General features: G+C 42.2%; 1 protein-coding gene across 1 annotated transcript in view; it reads right to left on the reverse strand.

Moving 5' to 3' along the window:
* The window catches only part of LOC140135594 (uncharacterized), a 98,232-nt gene that overhangs the window by 40,284 nt on the left and 38,566 nt on the right, over positions 1–19,382 (reverse strand). The window contains 1 exon segment of the mRNA XM_072157136.1: positions 14,989–15,130. Within this exon segment, the coding sequence (XP_072013237.1) occupies positions 14,989–15,130 (142 nt within the window).

The following is a 19,382-nucleotide window of genomic DNA, read 5'->3' on the forward strand; positions in this document are numbered from 1 at the left end:
TCATATTATTATTATTTTTAACGCTGCATCTATCGGCACTCCACTAGGAATGATGTGGCACAAATGGTGCGTGTGCTGCCAGTTATAGGGCGGCCCGATCCAAAATTAATGTTCAGTTTATGACAAATAAATTCCTCCAAGATGTTACTAGTTTTGATGAATATCCTGGTATTACGTGACTGACGGATCCAGGTCAACAGGTCATGATATTTGCAAAATGAAAGTGCATGTATGTGAACTTCTAGTAAATTTGTTGCGTTTATAATGTTCTTAGCTACAAGTCATACTGTATGTAACTGTTTCTATTCCTTTAACCATAAAACGTTTCTACCCATGACCCATGTATTATGCATGTAGTCACCTTAAATGACTCAAATAATAACTTGTGACAAAAATAACTGGCTCCACGCTCTGCCAGTTTACTATCTCCCAATTCCTGTGAACTTTAAAGGAAGACAGCACACGGTATCACAGTACACATCTAGATAACACATTTGGCTTCAACAATTTCACGCAGATTCACTTATTTTTAGATTAAAATTACATCATATTTATTGATTTTTCTACTTGTGCTCATACACATAGATTTTAAAGGGACAAGACAAGACGTTTTGAAAAGTGAGGCTATACACAAACTGTATAGACCCTGATCCTAATTATCATACAATTGATTATTTAAGTGAAACCTAGGGTGAATCAAAATGGAGTCAAATATTAAGGAAATTTGCATGCCTGCTTGAATTTATATCACAGCGCAAGATCACCAATGCAGTATAAGAAAGTCGAAGGTGTCCCAGCAAACACAAAAATGGTTTTAAAACGTTATAAACACATTTTGGTATTGATCAAAAGGTTTTAATAACATCAAGGCAGTTTAAAGGTCATGAAAACATTTTAAAACCTTTGATATGAAAAACACTGTGAGACAAAAAATGTTTTAAAACATTGTCAACTTAGTACAAAATATTTTTGTCAATCATTTTTGCAAAATATTTTATCAACGTATTCAACACTTGATAACTGTTATTAACATTATGTTTGAATGTTTTGCATCAAGTTTTCAAAAATGTTCTCGCAAGGAAGCAAGAAACACAGAATTCTGTGGAAATGAGGAACTCTTACATCCCTGTTAAAACACAAAAATTGTAAAGGGTTATATTGACAATTAGTATCCCTGTTTTACTTCAGCAAATCCAGCACTTTCTATGAAAACAGATTTCTTTCACTCAGGTTTTACAAAAAACGGTTCTAAATAGCCCCAAAAATTAAAATACAATGTGGAGCTGCAGGAACAGTGATTGCATACAAGGCAATCCAACCTACAATATATTTGAACTTGAGTATTGTAAACAACACCAGTTTGGCTATTCTTAGCTGCATGAAATCTAATCTGAAATTCTAGTCCTGGCACAGGATAGCAAAGCTAAACACTCAATAGTAAATAAGTCGAGTTAATATGCATTGCAAATTGCAATGCAAGAACTTTTGTTCTTCAAATACAAATCCTTGACCCGATTGACAGCCTCATTCCTCCGATTTACCTCATGTTGATGAGATTTTAGAATCATACTTACTATATCCTATTTTTATCATTACCATCCTGGAATCAATGTACGGTATTTCCAAAGAAATCGTGAAGAAATGTATGTCATTTGACATTTGAATTTGCATTGTGGGTAAGTCCAGCAAATTTGATGCCGATAAAATTGGGACATGCTTTAGTATCAGCTTACTGATATCTGCTTTATTAATTATTAAATTGTGGCATTATTCCTGCTTTGTCCCTCCACATAATTCCACCCCACATTTGAAGTAGAATCTCCCATTTGGGGCCAGTGGGCTTTCATTTTAGTGCAGTAATTAGATGATTTCACTCCAATTAATAAACGAGCACACTTGTGAAACATTTAATTTCATTACCATTGAACTCTCAAACCATTAAATAATCTCCACCAGTTCAGCTCAAATCCACCTTTTTAGGATGTATAGGCACAATCTGTGATGAGGAAAGCCAATGAGTTATTCCAGCTGAAATCTATGGAAGACATGACCTTAATGTGAATTTCATATTGAGTTTACCTGAATCGTTGACTCCCATTTTCTGAAATCTACACACCTTGTATGGGAGATTAAGGTTATGTCTTCCATGGGGGTGAATGGATTCAACTGGAATATCCCAATGCATATATATTGCTAAGTGCAGTCACTAATTCAAACGGTTTTATGAGTGCAGCATATATATCACTGTGTATCTTCCTGCATAACACACATTCCATTATCTATTTGAACTGTTGGTTTGTCTGCTCTGTTATAGAATTAACAAATTCATTTGATACGGCATGGTGAGAGAATTTCACATTGGCAATAACCCTCCTGTGTTGTCATCAAAACAATTAATGCTAGTAATGCTGTTGATAATGGTGAGAAATATTCTCATCATTGTAATGGCATATCATTTACACATGGAATTGAACTGAGGAGCATCACAACACTGATTAGTGACTTTTGATCAGTGCTTGTTTAAATGCACTATCTTGGGAATAAAATGAACAAAATACCTGGGACAATCTTATTACTTTAATATTATGCTACTTATGAGCAACCATTTTTAGTGCTTCAATACCATGTTCTAATGCACATGAAAAATACATGCATGCAAGTTGAAGCCATACATTTATGTATTGGGCCAAATTTGCATGTCACATATGGCAAGGGAAATAGGATTAGCTCAGATTCTGAGTTTTCATATGAATCCTCAATAAAATTGTCATGTTAAAAACAAAATGTGAAAACCATGACCTACCCTCTCTGAGCCGTTCTAGATGTGCCTGTGCTGGCAGCGATCACTGAATATTTTGTGGTCAGAGAAAAGGGACGCGAGTCCAAGGACCTGTTGTGATCAGATATTTTGTGCATGCCTGGTGTTACGGGCCTAGTCACTATTAACTGGATGTATCGTATCATGAGGGCTCTGCGGTCACTAAACATTTGAGATTAAAGGGGCAGGCTCAGGACCTGTGGTGATCAGAGGGTTTGTGCATGGTTTATACCCTAGTCACTGGACTTGTGTTATCACAAGGGCTCTGATTAAGAGCTATTTAGGGCCCATACCTAAATACCATTACCAGTGCCCAGCTTTCCCCAGCTGGGTTGGGGAATCTCTCATTTAATGGGAGCCTCATCATTGCATTTGCAGAAAATGCACATGTACAAACAAATGTCAAATATCAATACATCTTTAATTTCGCTGAAAGGTACTTCGCTGTTTTCTCCACGAATGTCCATCACATATTTCCGATAGTGTTACGCAGAGGGTTATTTGAACTTCCTTAATCTCCCATTACATTCTGTGATCTGCATCCAGCGTGCCAGACACCATACTGCCATCTCTCAACTCAACTCAAAAGATGGAAGGGCTAGCCGCATCCAGAATGTTCCCAAAGTGTTATCAGATACATGTATGCATCACTCCATTTACACTGCAACAGATTTATAAAGCAAATGGTGATGAAGCCACGAGCATCTTGCATCTCTGCAGCCAATTAGAGATAGCTGCATGGCTAACTAGCTAGCCAGTCAAGCAGCCAGCCAGCCAGCCACTAATCTGCTGTATTTTTAGTAGCTAATCTGGCCGTAGGGATTTGGACCCTTCTCATTAACCTTACGCATATTGGTTGCTCGTTATCCGGTCTACTTGCTTGCGAGGTGCTATATAATTACGCTCCCGTTACAGCAATATTGCTAGTATTAATTAATAATAGCATATTGCTATTTTTCTTTTCGTGCAATAGTACTTGAAGCATCAGACATCCAAATCTTTATAACAGAATAGTTAGCTTTGAGAAGATGGTGAGAGCTCATCTGATTACAAATTTACATATTTAATGATGTTATTCCTTTAATCAGCACACAGAGCACAAATTAATTTGACTGACAAACAAAAGTCACAATTCGATAGTGGCTGATAAGGGCAGTATTTTTTAAATAATTATTTTAGGCAGCGGGAGGTATAGTTATGTAAATGGAGGAATCCTAAATTTAAAAAAATCAAGGATTCTTGCATAATTATTTTGTTCAGCAGGAGGTAGATTTGTATGGAGGAATCCTAAATTTGCAAAAAAAAGGATTCTTGCATAATGCTCTTGCGAGAATGCAACTTCGCTCACACTGTCAAAGATTTCTAGGCCTGAATGGTATATGCTAAAGTAGAACACTCTAGAGCCAAGATCAATGTGTGACTGTGTGTCTGAATCGACAGTAAAAGACAGTTACTGTATATATATCTGAGTGATAGTGAAAACTAACATTTTACAAAGAATTTTTGTATGGAAATTACATGATGGCTTAAAATAAGGATAAATACATCAAAAACCAGCATGATCATCATGTTGGTTGCTTATTTCCCAGTTCTTGCTCCTCTATAATGAACACTCTATGGATTCCTTCTCCTACAGGTAGACTGCACACAATTATACCTGCTCCTTTGGCCAGACCAAATTAGCATTGATTAGCTCAGATTAAAAAGCTATCTAGAGTAAATATGCATAAAATTATATAGCTACAGATTTATGAGAGAGCATTGATCAATCACTGATTGAGACAAATGTATGACGAAAGGCTAATGAGCATCGCATCAACTAGGTCAAATGACGCTCATCGGGCTGTCATAAACAGTTATACGTTATGTAAGGCCAAAAATAAAAAATATTTGTCTCTCAAACATTTTTATAGAGGTGCTACCTTTCTGAACAACAAAATAAAAAAAGACCCCTCCTTTTTCCAGGCATTATTGAATATGCTAAAACAGCTCTAATTGTACGGGTTTTCACACCTATTTTGCTATAAAAAATACAAAATAAAAACCCGGACGTGAAACATGTTTTTTTTATATTTTACTTGGCCTTAATTATATTTCTGGAAACATTCTCATTTCGCTCATTGTAGCAAAATAAGACATTTTATATGAATATTTTGTGAATCTTTGTCAGTTGTGAAATTCTCGAAATATTCATGCATTCAAGTATTAATAACTTTACTTCTAAGATGAGATCAGCATGGTCATCTATTTTACCGTGATGATTGATATTCAGTCATTGAGTAGTCAGTGGACCATCAAGACTCCATCTGCAAACCAGGTACTATTTGCATTCCGGTGCCTCATTTACCATCCGAGTTCAATACCCTCAAATACAACACTAAGCCATCTTGCTTTAATTTTCAATTTATTAAGATGTGGACATGCTTCTCTGCTTGTATACATGACTGTACATACATGTACACCAGAACTATACAATTGGATGTTGGTCAAATTGAAATGTGTAAGCATGTAGGACAGGTTGTTAATTACGGGAATACGGGGGAACGGTGGCGCAGCAGTCCAAGATGTAGCTCAAGGTCATGGGTTCGAATGCCACCGGCGTCAACATGTTGAGCACTTAGGTAAGGTTCTGCGGCATGGCATGGCATGGCATATCAGCCAACGACAAGCCTTATGATTATATCCGTTTACATCATCAAATATTTGTTAGAAGTTAAATAACATTAAGGCGATATAATACCCCGATTTTCATCAGTACCCCTCTTCTTTTTTTTCTTGCAAATTTATTAAGTACATATATATGTTTATCACCTCATGTCCTGAACTTATAAAATATATCTACATATAAAGTGAATTTCAACAATTTTAGTAAGTCATTTTAGCCCTATATATTTTTTGTTTACTGTAACCTAGTAACTCAGATCTGTGTTTCATAACAAACCATAATTTATTCTTTTGAAAATGTTCAAGTAGGGTACATGAATAGAATACATTAAATCCTTTGTTATACTCTCTATAGAAAATCTATAGTGGTGCATGCAAAATACCTACCATGATATAACACTGAATAAATTAAATAAACACTTATACAATTGATGCATAGTCATTAGTTGTTAGGAGAAGAAAAGGCTATTAGGTCACCGTATGTCAGGTTATAGGTCAATTGGTTCAGGTCAAATTTAAGCATCAATTTTGAATACACATGTGAGAGTCTGTGATATCATATGAGGCATAATTAGTCCCAAACAAAAATGTTTGGTAGACTCATAACCGGTGCGATCTTACCTTTCCGATGTTGATTAAGATACTTCTTGCATCGATCCCGAGATGCGGAAAAAACCAATAGTCATTTTGTCCCACATAAATGAATAAATAACAAAACCCCGATCCCCGAGTGGACTCACCCATTCGGTGACGTCACACTACGATAATCACCCTTATCCGACTTGGGCAGCCCCTACTCGGCCAAACTTGTAGGGGCGGCGGGTCGGGATAATCAACATCGGAAGGTAAGATCGCACGGTTATGAGTCTACCAAACATTTTTGTTTGGGACTAGACGCAGTACACCGGTCGATCTTACCGTTTTCGATTTTGATTAAGATACTTCTTGCTTCTACATCTGAAAGATTTATTTTTTTTTTTTCCGACGGATGGAGGTACAAGATTGGCCAGCATCTGATAAGGATCGGGAGAGTGGGTAGCATGGTAATCGCGAGGTCAAACTATTTCCCCCCTCACGGCCGGAAACAGAAAGACTACGTGAACAGACAAAAACCCCTGAACTGAAAGTTCAGAGGTTAAGAATAGAAACACTGGTTCTTACCATGTTGGAATTCTGATTGTCCGCAAAACACCTGATACCCAACCACCATATTATCTCCGCAGAATGGCCCTGGAGAACTTATCGCCTGGTCGTTGGTTTACGTTTTTGTAGTAAACCGTGGAAAAGGACGACGGGTTCTTCCAAGACACAGCCTGACAAATCTCTTCTATGGGGACCCCCTATGGTAGGCCCACGAAGATGAGATAGATCTGGTTGAGTGGGCCTTGGGGCGGCGTCTTTTACCGCCCCGAGTCCACCAACACCTGGACCAGCCACCGTGCCAGAGTCTGTTTAGCGGCTGGACCGTGCGGTTCTGCGTGAGTGATAAATAAGCGGTCATGAGCCCCTCTTAAGGTTTGTGTTCGGCCAAGGTAGTGCTGTAGCGCCCTCACGGGCACCACAACCTGTCTTGACTATTGATGAACCCTGCCCAATACTGGGGAGGAAGAGGCGAGTGTCGGAATGTACTTCGCTCATTTTTTGCAAGGAAATCCGGGCGAAGAAACAGCGTCGCCCGTTGTTAGTAAATCACGGAGGCTGACTTGAGACTGCGTGCAACTCTGAGCAGCGCCGTCCAAGCCAACGCCAGAAGAAAGGCCGCCTTAAGAGTGGCGTATTTAAGGGTCGCTTTTGACAGGGGCTCAAAGGGGACCCTTAATATACTCCAAGACTGTGTTGAGGTCCCATGGAGGACCACCTTCCTTTCGGCGAGCGCTCGTTGAACATACCGTCGAGAAGAAGACTTAGGGACCCATCTGAATTGATAGTCGACCCGTCGTCGAATACTCGATGAACCGAGAGAATGGCTGACTTATAGTTGGCTATCGTTGCCTGCTGAAGTCCTGACCTGAACTTTTCTGTCAGAAAACCTGCCGCTAGAGGCACAGAGGCTCTAGTGGGAGATGTATTCTCTCATCGCACCATGCGTAGTAGGGAGCCAAACGCTGACTATACGTGCGGAGGGTAGACTCGTCTACCCCGGCGATGAAGAAGCAGCTTCTGATGAAAAGCCTCCCTCCGCCGCCACGTTCCTGATAAGGGCCATGCAGCTAACTGCAGGTGCTCTAGTGGTAGACTTGGTACCTCTCCCGGGCATCCGGAGTAGATTTGGTAACTCGGGGAGTACTCGCGGCTGTGCCGCTAGTAGATCCACCATCGGTCGAAACCACAGGTGTTTCGGCCAGAACGGTGCTATCAGAATGACGTTGCAATCCTCCCTCCCGATCTTGGTCACCACCCTTGCGAGTAGCGAGATCGGGGAAGCGTAAGCAGTCATTCCTCCCAGTCTACGGACAGAGCGTCCCACGGCGAATGCCTGTGGGTCTGCGACCCTCGAGCAGTACACGGCAGCTGATGATTGCGATGAGATGCGAACAAATCTATCGAGGGGTGGTACATCACCTCGAAGATCGTCTGGGCGACCTGCGGAGCAAGGGACCATTCTGTAGGTCCCGACACCTTTCCTCGTGACAGATCGTCCGCGAGGATGTTGGTGACTCCCGCTATGTGCATCGCTCTCAACGTAATCTGCCTGGCCTTGCACCACCCTATCAGGCGTAGTGCGTGCAGGCACAACCGTGGTGACCTTGTGCCCCCTTGTCTGTTGAGGTAGGCCACCACGGTTGTGTTGTCCGTTTGGACAACGATATGAGATCCCACGATCACCTTCTCGAAATGCTGGAGAGTTCTCTCCACTGCCCAAAGTTCGAGAAGGTTGATATGGAACTCCGTCTCCGTGGCCGACCATAGGCCGAGACTGAGTCCCGTGGATGTGGCCCCCCAGCCCAGTTTTGGCGCGTCGGTCGTCACTACGTGACGCACCGCTGGTGCAGGGAACCTGACACCTTGAGTCAAATTGGGCTGATGGGTCCACCACCAGAGTTCCTCTCGCGCGATCTCCGACATCGAACCGCGAGGATATTGGTGACGACTGGGCCTGTAAAAGGCTAGAAGGTGTAGTTGTATAGGCCTCATGTGAAAGCGGCAGTGCAGTGCGAGGTCTACCATACTGGCCATAAGGCCCAAAACCTTCATCCATGCCACAGCGGGTGCTCCCTCTGACTCGGCCAAGAGTCGGGCACACCTCGCCATGTTAAGTCGTCACCCTCTCGGGTGAGGCGCCCGCGATCCCCTCCTTGAGGTTGATCTGGGCCCCTAAGAATAGTGGTGTCTCTTTCGGGACCAAATTGGATTTCTTGGCGTTGATCAGAAATCCCAGGTCCCGCACCGTCACGGACTACTAACTCCACGAGACACTGTGTCTCCAGTGGGGTGCGTCCGTAAATGAACCAATCGTCCAGGTAGCAACACATGTTGACTCCCCTGCGCTTCAGATGCGCTGCCACCGCCCTGACCAGGAGTGTAAACACTCTGGGGAGGTGGACAAGCGAATGGCGAGCATCGAAACTGGTAAGTTTGACCCTGTACCTTGAAGCGTAGAAACCTCTGATCTTGAGGTGCGATCGGAACATGCAGATATGCGTCCGAGAGATCTAGCGATGCCGCCCACATACCCTTGATGGGGCAGGCTAGCACCGAAGCGAGAGTCTCCATTCTGAACCTCTTGGGCCTGATGAACTGGTTCAGCGGCTTGAGGTTCAGAATGAACCTCAATCGCCGGTCTTCTTTGGAGCCAGAAAAAAGCGTGCTCCAAAAACCCTTGGTGAAAGGGGGTGAGCCGGGACAATCGCTTGCTTCGTGAGAAGCTGAGTGACCTCTGACAGTAGTGCCCGGCGCTGGGGGCCGTCTGGCGGCACTACCGTGGACCTCTGAATTGTGCAGGCGCGCGAGGGGTGGCTGGTAAATTCCAGCCTGTAACCCCCACTGACCACTGACAATACCCAGGCGCCCGGTGAGATGGCATGCCATCTCTGGGCGTAATGCACAGCGGCCGCCCACAGGGGAATCCCTGTGGGAAGTCAAACCTGCCGGCATGGACTGTCGACCGCCCGTGCCCTCAGGACCGATCTGGTTTGCCACCCTTAGAAGAACGGCTCTTCTTGGGGGCTTGCCATCTGATCCAGCACTACTCTTGCGCTTCCCAGTCTTTTTGGGAGGTGCTGGAGTAGCCTCGGGCTCGGGTGTAGACCGCGGTGGTCGTCCTGTTGTAGCCAGAACTGGCGCTGAAGAACGCTTAGCAGACTTCTTCTTCTTGTGCTTCTTCTTCGCCTTACTGCCCTTCCCCCTGGTCAGGGCAGCCTCCGACTTCGTCAGAGTGCTCTCATTGGTGGCCTTCTTTGCCCGGTCCTCAACCGTGGCGCAAAAGGCCTGTCAAAAGTAGCCCCTGTCCCACCGAGTCTGACTTCTTCATTGCATCAGCAAAGTCGGAGCCGTAAGTTGACTGGAGGGACAGACAGGCATTCTCACGGCGGCGAGATGACATCCTAGGGGCTAGGCCTATAGAACTCTCGTTGAGGTTAGCTGTTAGCACCGCTAACAGATTAACCTCAGCGGAAGAATTCGGCGTTGCCCGTGGTGGTTAGCTACCTTCCTACCGAGGTGCTCGGCAAGCGTGGTAGCGGCGCTAGAGACTCTGATAAGCGGCGTGCTCGCTTATCGATGAGCTTTAGCTCCTCCTCCCACTGGGGGAGAGCGACCCGTCGCCTTAGCCGCTAGCGGCAGGCGCTTAACGCGTCTGGATCCATGTCAGGGACCCTGAGGTAGGTTTACGTAGTCCTCCTGCGAAACACGCGGTGGAAGCGTGCAAGCACGCAGCGGCGTCGAAGCTCCAGCGAGCCTGACAGCCCTCACGAAACCTACCCTTGAGGTCCGCCGGGGAATGCAAGTGCAGGCGACCCTTGTGTGGGCCGCTAGCTGGGCATCCTACTGAAAAAGATGCCCTGGTCCTCCTGAAACGGACTCCTCCTGAGAAAAGCCAGGCCCAAACCTTGGGCCACACGGCTCATCACCTCAGCGGTGTCCGCAGGCAGACCATTGCTAGCGAGTTCCTCACGGGGAAGCGGGGAAGGATACCTGAAGCTAGCTGCACAGTCTCAACAGACTGTGAGTCGCTACTGGTTTCATCTTCCGACTCCTTTCCCTCGCCTTCAGACTCTGACTCACTCTCTGATGAGGAAGAGGTCTGACGACGGGCATCTGAAGGTGGACAGGGAGGTGTAAGCCACCGTGTGGCTAGCCAACTGAACACCAGCAGAAGAGGGAGTACTCCCGCTAGACCCGAGATGCTAGCTATAGCACCCGGGATCCGCGCTCTCGCTGCTGTCGCCCTAGCCATAGCAGTGTGCGGCCTACCCTGAGCTGTATCAGGGTTAGCCACTCGCCGCCCGGCTTGGGTAACAACTGGTGGTACTGCTTGCCCACGCTAGGCGGCACTTGCCACGGTGGAAGACCGTGGAAGAAACCACCCTGCGGCGGATACCACGGGGCATACCCTGTTGGTAGCTGACCCTGAAAGGATCCGCCACCAGGGAAACCCCATGGAGCAGCAGTACCAGTACCGCCTCCCCCTGTTGCCACAGAGACTGTGGTAACCAGGGCGAATACTGCGGTACCTGCGTGGTTGTAGCGTGGTGCCCGGTAGGGCTCCGGCTGCGTACCACTGTACCCATGCCTCTGGCGTTCCCCGCTAGAGGATCAAGCCGTGTGTATGGGTACCCGCCATACTGGCTGTCCCTTGGCTAAAAGGAGCTTGCCTAGTATCACGGGTAGCTGGCGTGTATACCCTCGATCAGTCACCTCGCTACCTGAATAGGCAGTATCAATCAATGGAGCCATGCTCCGCTGAATAGATAGTGATCGATCATAAGAGGGTAATTGACCCATTGACTGTAATGGATCACCCACGCTCTGCTGGCTCTCGAGGACATAAGTGGGTTGTTGATCAGCCAGGCTGTTCAAACTACCTACCTAACCTCTTGAGCCTCGCCCAAAGTCGCTGTGTGTGGCGCACCACTTACGGCAGCTCTGGGCGCGTGCACAGCGTCTACCTCTGAAGTCGAGCCGTAGCTCGTCTCGGTAGCTGCCACTGTTTGCACTTGGGTGCGCTGTCCCGTGAGAGACTGCGAGCCCAACCCCGGTATAGCCGCTAGCCAGTCCCGGCGGACAGGCGGCAGCCAGGCCCAGGCCCAGGGAATCACTCGGCGGTCCCACCATGGAACGCTGCCGTGTGACAACCCCAGTTGGTTCTGCTAAGACTACACCTGAAGCGTTAGCCCCGGTATCGTCTCTGCTAAACCCATGCACGTTTTCATTCGACCCTTGCGGGGAACGAAAGGCGTGCTGCGTGCCGTGGATCAGCCCAGGCAAGCCGGGGGTTCCACTGGCACGCTGCGTGCTGAACCGGCGAGGCAAGTCCGCTGCACGCTGTATGCTAGAGATTCAACCCAGGCAAGCCGGGTACCCTTGGCATACTGTCCGTCGCCGGTTACTTCGCGGGTGCTAGACCCGCTGTTAAGCCAACAATAGACGGGTGTCCACCTGCAAGAAGCTCGCTAGAGATCTCACTGGTAGACTGGTACTCGCCTGTTAGGGCAAGTACCGCCCTGCTGCCTGCTACTAGCTTAGGCGTAAAGTCAGTGCTTTCGCTGGCTGCTAGGCCTTGGGCTCGCTAGCAGTCCCGGAGGGTCCGCCTGCTTGCCCGGGACCGGAGCCCCGGAGGTTACCTTAGCGTTGCCCTTGCCTGCCTCGCCAGTACCTACCATATCAATCTTACCTGTAGGCCTCTGTTTCTTAGTCTTACGTCTTCTGTCTGTGTCGAAGACCTAAGCGAGCGCTACTTTCTAAATCCTCAAGTGGATGTCCGATAAGCCTATGCAAAAGGAAGCACACTTATTTGATTTAGAGCAATCCCTGTGGGAGTAGCAGAGTGGATCACGGGTCCCACTCTGGTACAAGGGAAGGGCATGATTGACAAGGCCTAGACATTGTAGTAATCGGGGGCGTACAGCACTACCCCCGAACACAAGCTCAAGCCCAATAAACAGACCCACACGCACAGTGGCTGACGCTGAAGTAGTAGTATGAAATAAAAATATATATACAAAGGGATGAAAAACTGAAAACCTTTTGTTTTGTCAGGCTGGTCCCTTCGGAAACCCAGCGAACTCTTAGCAGTAACTCGGCGTCATCAGGCGCGTACTGAAAGATATAACGATAGAGCACACCATAAACATAGCGATAATCACTCACCATACATGTATACACAGTACTGTACAAACATCTATTGTAACTTACTAGTCTGTTATAGTTGTTTTACGTGAGAACAAAAATAAAATGGCGTCCTAAGGCGGCCATTTTGAAAACGTGTGTCCCGTATACGAACGGAAACACACATACAAGCTAAGTTTTTGGATCGTTTTTGTCACTTTTCTAACCGAAAAATGTCGTCAAAACTATCTCCCTAGCGACTATACTGGTTGGTTTTTACCTCAGTGTAACAAACAAACTGTATATCTAAATCCTTTGGTTCGTAATGATACTTAGCGTTGGTAAAGAAAAATCCACACGTCTATCTCATCTAGAAACCAAGGAGGATAAGGGGTGATTATCGTGTGTGGCGTCACCGAATGGGTGAGTCCACTCGGGGATCGGGGGTTTTGTTATTTATTCATTTATGTGGGACAAAATGACTATTGGTTTTTCCGCATCTCGGGATCGATGCAAGAAGTATCTTCATCAACCTCGGAAACGGTAAGCGCGACCGGTGTACTGAGTCTTTGATATTCTGTCTTTAACTGGATATATATCGAGAAGTGCATGGTGGATATACTAATATACCTTGGGATGTAAATGGTGAGTACAATTTAGAATGCCTAGTTGAGACTGATTTCACAAATAAATATAAAATAGTTACCAAAATCACAAAACTTAAGCTTACGGAAAACTACCCAATATGGTTGTATAGGTGACAAGAAATACAATTTTTTCATCATTGCTGTAGTATGGTTGTTGTAACCTGTTACCTATGGCTTAATTAAGTTTCAGTGCAATAATGTATGAAGTTAAAAATGCAAAATATAGCTCAACATTGAAAATAGAAGCATTTTAACCAGTTCCTTTTTGATAGTTGTGGAGCACCAAGTTCATGAAGTCATAAAAGAAATCAGGAACCACTTATTCCCATTTTACATATCAACTTTATTTCCCTAATCGTTAGCAACACATATCCAAAATTTTAACGAAATCCGTTGATAGTAAGCTTTCCAAAATGAAGTGAATTTAAATCATCAGTGATGTACCTCCTTTTGGCTTCTATCTGTAAAAGCATGTAAGCTACATTGATACCGATACCACCAATAAAAGCGAGAAGATTTGCCCCTTCATTTTGCATACCACTTTGTCCAATTTTTTTGTAATTTCTTCACAAAATGCAAAAAATGCAAAAAAAAAATCAATGGGTGTAGTACCCCCTTAAGGTACTGGAAATAGAATGGAAAAAGATGAAATAACGACGACGTGATACATCAAATATTCTACGTCAAATATAGAGTCTGTATGGCCTTCATGCGCACAGGAAATTGGCCCTGCTTGTAACTACTAATAATGGAAACATGACAAAAAGATAAATACTGCCCTTTAAGATACGGCATACGGTTTGATTTTCCACTTGATTCTTGATACAAAATTTAAATGTCAATCATGAGAGTTTCCAATGGATAATGAAAGAACTTGCCATTTCCCGTGACTAAAATACTATCTGTGAACATGACTGTGATAAAATATACACCCACATACATCCTTCAACATCCACACATATTTTAGAATGAACCTGAAGAAACTCTTTTACACTAAACATGAAAAGGTCAGATTCATCTTTTATTCACTTTACAATAATTTGGCTTTATTTTTTATTTGCTTTCTGCTTACTTGTCTGTCTGCTGGTTGGACAAAGGCGAGACTCAAATCTACAGCCTCTCCTGACAATATTTTGAAATTTTCGTTTGACAAGCAACAATAGGAATTAGCTACATGAATCTTGGAGTGGATCTGGCACAAAATTCAGATATGTTCTCACAGTTGCACTCTCAGTTCTTTAAATCTGGCGGTTCTTGATTAAACCAGAAAGTAATAAAATTATAATTCTGTATTTTGAAACATATCTTAGGAATCAAGAACCTGAAATTTAGAGTGCAATAGGTGAACTCAAAAGAACCGTAAGGTTGTGTAAAAATACAATCCTTTTCAAACTGCTGATGTAACAAAAAATCATCATACACCTATTTGAGCCTTTTTGGAACTTTTAAAGTGGTGAAGAGGCAGCATGTTACAAGTGTTTTATGTTCATCTATAGATTCACTATTGTATGTTCATCTATAGATTCACTATGTTTTTTATCACAGATTTTATTGAATGTTTTTATTTGTTTGCTTGTTTTTCCCTGTACTTACTCTCTACATTCGTCTGTGACATGGTCAGGCATTCTATATTTACAGTCCATGATCATGGTTAGTGTTTCGCTGTCATTGGTTTCATTGAAGGGCGGCTCTCCACACACCAGCATGTAGAGTAGCACGGCCAAACTCCATACATCTAGAAGAACAAAACAAAACAATAGACATGATTAATTACATAATTAATTAGTGAATGAGATTGTTATCAGAACAGTGTATGCTGTGAACTTACACACCATTAGGCCAAAAAAAAAAGGTTTGTCTCACGAATCCGCTCGCATAAGCATGTGACAATGCGCCGCTGGTCTTTTTAAAGGATTTTTTCCCCTGTTTTGGATACCATGTAGTTTATTTGACGGAAATTTTTAAAGACACTCATCGAGCACCAACAAATTTTGCATTTTTTGTGCGATTTCCTTTTTTAACAAAAAATAGCATTCGCCAACTGGGAAAAAAGAAAGAAAAAGAACTTTTCCGAATTTTCACTAAAAAAAAATCGCATAGCACTTAGCTTTTTTGGCAAATGTTTATGAGACAAACCCTTTTTTCTGCCTTATCACATATAAAATACATAACTATAAAAAGCTTATTAATTAAAATTAACCACATGTTTATTAGAAACATGCTGATGTTAATAAAAATGTTTTATCTTTTATTAGATTTTGAACACTGTCATAACCACCATCAAATTCAAGTTACTTCAAACAAGTAAACCAACAAACATATCAACATCTGTTTGCTTGCTTTCTTTTGTTGCCCACATCTAAAGTATTTTTAGATAAAAAGTATTGAAGCAACTGCTCTCAAATGAGTCCTAATATGCTTTTTATATTGATCAATAATAAACAGAGAACATTTCCTACATGTAAGTGAGTCAAACACTGAGACATAAGGAATACAGATAGCACTAAAGACCAGTAAAAAAAGTGAAATTATTTACGGTGATCAATTTTCAGACTAAAAATCATATACATTTGTTTTGTGGTGCCATTTTGCTCTTAATGTCAAAGCATTTGTTTTGGCTTTCTTCACACAGTTACAAATTTAACAATGAATCATTTTGTGCAAGTCTTAATTTCATGCTAGCTTCAAAGCAAGCTAGAATTGTTAAAAATAAATAAAAATAAAATAAAGCCAGCATGAAAATATCAATAGTGCTGTGTACTAGAGCAGTAACCAAGGTGGAAACTAAATCCTACAGCAGTCAGGCAAACATGACGGGACATTGCGGGACGCACGACGCCTCGCTACTCGCTTAACACAGCCATAATGTGAAGAAAGCCACTGTGTTCAAATATGGCATTGAAATAACCAGGTACGGACGAGTAATGTTCAATTCTACCTGCTGGTTGGTTTATTTTTAGACACTCTCAAATCAATACAGATTTCTTTTCATATTTTATACGCCACGACATTGAACTATTCATTGAGTTAATGTATAATTCAAAGATACAACCTGTGAAGAATTAATGGGCTATTCCAGTTAAAATCCACACGCCCCCTGTGGAAGATTTGACTGCCATCTCAATTCCAGCTGAAACTTTTGGCTAGATGTGAAATTCAAACTGATAATTGTTGAAATTGATAATGATAAATTGTTGTTAAATTTAGAACAATTTGGCCTACAGAAAATAGAAAATTCTGTTTTAAATTCCAAACTCTTGCCGTTTCCCCTTTTTATCAACAAAAATGATTGGAATAGTTAAAACTGTTGAATATGATTGTATTTCCAACATGTTCCACAGTTTTCAAACGGAACAGCCCAATAGTGTTGTTTCGTACCTTCTCTACAAGACCCCAGGCTATGCAGTATTGTTAAAAACAAAAATATAATTAAGGAAACACTCTTAATTCTCTTCTAACTGCCCCTTTGTTTGATAAAAAAAATTAATTGAAATATTTTTGCAATTTGTGAAAAATCAAGGTGCATATTTTTGCCTCCAAAATTGATATTTCAGGGATATGGGAAGAGGTCCGATTTTAGATGCAGGAGGAAAACCGGAGCACCCGGCGAAAAACCTGCGAGGACGAGCATGGATCGGCAACCAAACTCACATGTGGCACCGCAGGGAATTGAACCCCGGCTACAGTGGTGAGAAGCGAGTGAGAAGACCACTACACTAATCCGCCCTCCCCAAATAAAACATGGATCCAACTCATCAATTGATAGTGAAAACAACATGCTTACTTTACAATGCATGTGTGTAATCTGTTAAAACCACTCTCCACTTTAATAAATGTGCATGCAATACCGTTACGAGTGAAGATTTGCACCGTTTGTATTCAATATTAGCTCAAAGGCTCCGCAAACATTTTCTCTTCATCCATTTTTAATAGTTTCTATGGCATGCATCGCACCAGCTAATGACGTATAGCGGCAATAGATGAAGGCACCTGATAATTCAGGGACCAAATGTACATACATTGCTGAAATCATCTCCACTATTAAATTAATCTTCCCACTCAACACGAACCATTATATACAATCTCTTACCTACAATTTAATAACGCAATTAATAAAAAGATCGTTGAATTATAGCTAGTTGGTAGAAGGATCAACAGTCTGACACCAATATAAAATAGCTTAGTAAATGGAGACACATACATGTAGGAACATTGGGCACTGCTCGTGGATTGTGTTGATATAGTTCATATAGATCACAAATACATGCATAATTTTGTAAATCTTGAATGAGGCAATCATATTCCAAACTTGGTTCATATGAGAGCAGAGAGCATTCTGCTAGCACATCACATTATAAGAGCTACATGTAACTGAACAATATACACTGTAGGCAAACACCCTGCAGGGAATCTCTATGTGGCACTTGGTTTAAACAAAAATGTCACAGAGTTCTTGCCATTTACATGTCTAGAATCTTCAAAATGTCAGATTAGTTTATATTATAGCCCATTGTAAGCAATCATAAAGGGATAATATGCATACCAACAATAATGTGTATAAGAAAGCTGTAGGGACATGTCAAGGTTGTTTTTGATCATTGCATATCTTGTTGCTTTTTTTATGTTGCAATTTTGGCCCAGTGAAAATTAATAATATTTGACACACACAAAATTGCAGTGCTATTACAGTTGGTCAATTTGAGGAATTACCGAGCCAAAATTGGGTCAATTTTGGGGATAAATGCTTTATTTGGTGCACAATTTCCAGAGAAAGTCAACACAGCACATTATTTTAAATTTTATGTTTACAATGAGAACTAGACATTAAGTTTATTTGGTAAAATAAATTCAACACTCATTTTAGGAGATGCCCAATTCTGCTGGCTATCAAATACCCTTCTTCAGTAGATAGCAAATATGATGAGTAAGATAGTATTTAAGTACTCAACACCCACTACAATCAAACATGAAATCACCAACAACTTCAGTGGATAGTAAGCTCAGTAAGTCATCTTCAGGAGATGGCAAGATCAATATGCTACATTGTACCTTCACTAGAGAGAGCAAAATCAATATGCTATTAATCATGCTTTAATAGACAGAAGAATATGCTATCTTCAGTAGATAGTGAAATTAATATGCTATCTTTAGTAGATAGCAAACCAATATGCTATCTTCAGTAGATAGCAAACTAATATGCTATCTTCAGTAGATAGCAAACTAATATGCTATCTTTAGTAGATAGCAAACCAATATATGCTATCTTCAGTAGATAGCAAACTACTATGCTATCTTTAGTAGTTAGCAAACCAATATGCTATCTTCAGTAGATAGCAAACTAATATATCTTCAGTAGGTAGAAAAACCACTCTGCTATCTTCAGTATAGCAAACCAATATGCTACCCTAAGTAGATAGCAAACCAATATGCTACCTTAAGTAGATAGCAAACCACTATGCTATCTTCAGTAGATAGCAAACAAACCACTATGCTATCTTCAGTAGATAGCAAACCACTATGCTATCTTCAGTAGATAGCAAACCACTAAGCTATCTTCAGTAGATAGCAAACCACTATGCTATCTTCAGTAGATAGCAAACCAATATGCTATCTTCAATAGATAGAATAATTAAGAAGCGGCTTTCAGCAAATGAAATTGCAAACCAATCAGCAAATCATATTTAAAACAAATCAGCTGTTTTAATTCAAGCATTTTTATTTTTATCTTCAGATGACAATGTCCAGTTATCTTCAGTTGATAGCTAATTCTTTTTATCATAGCACTAAAACTATATTTCAGCCAACCTACATTTTCCACTATCTTCAGTAGATAGCAAGTTATTAAACCAGTTATTCTTATCACTTGAAAGCAAAAACAAGCGGCTATTTCTCATAATTTAGAGCAGCAAAATCAGCTAGTACCTGTACTCTTCAATGTCGGACTCTACAGAAATACATGCACGTTACCGTATCATAGAATATTTTAG

This window comes from Amphiura filiformis, chromosome 16, assembly GCF_039555335.1.
Source record: "Amphiura filiformis chromosome 16, Afil_fr2py, whole genome shotgun sequence".
Classification (NCBI taxonomy): domain Eukaryota; kingdom Metazoa; phylum Echinodermata; class Ophiuroidea; order Amphilepidida; family Amphiuridae; genus Amphiura; species Amphiura filiformis.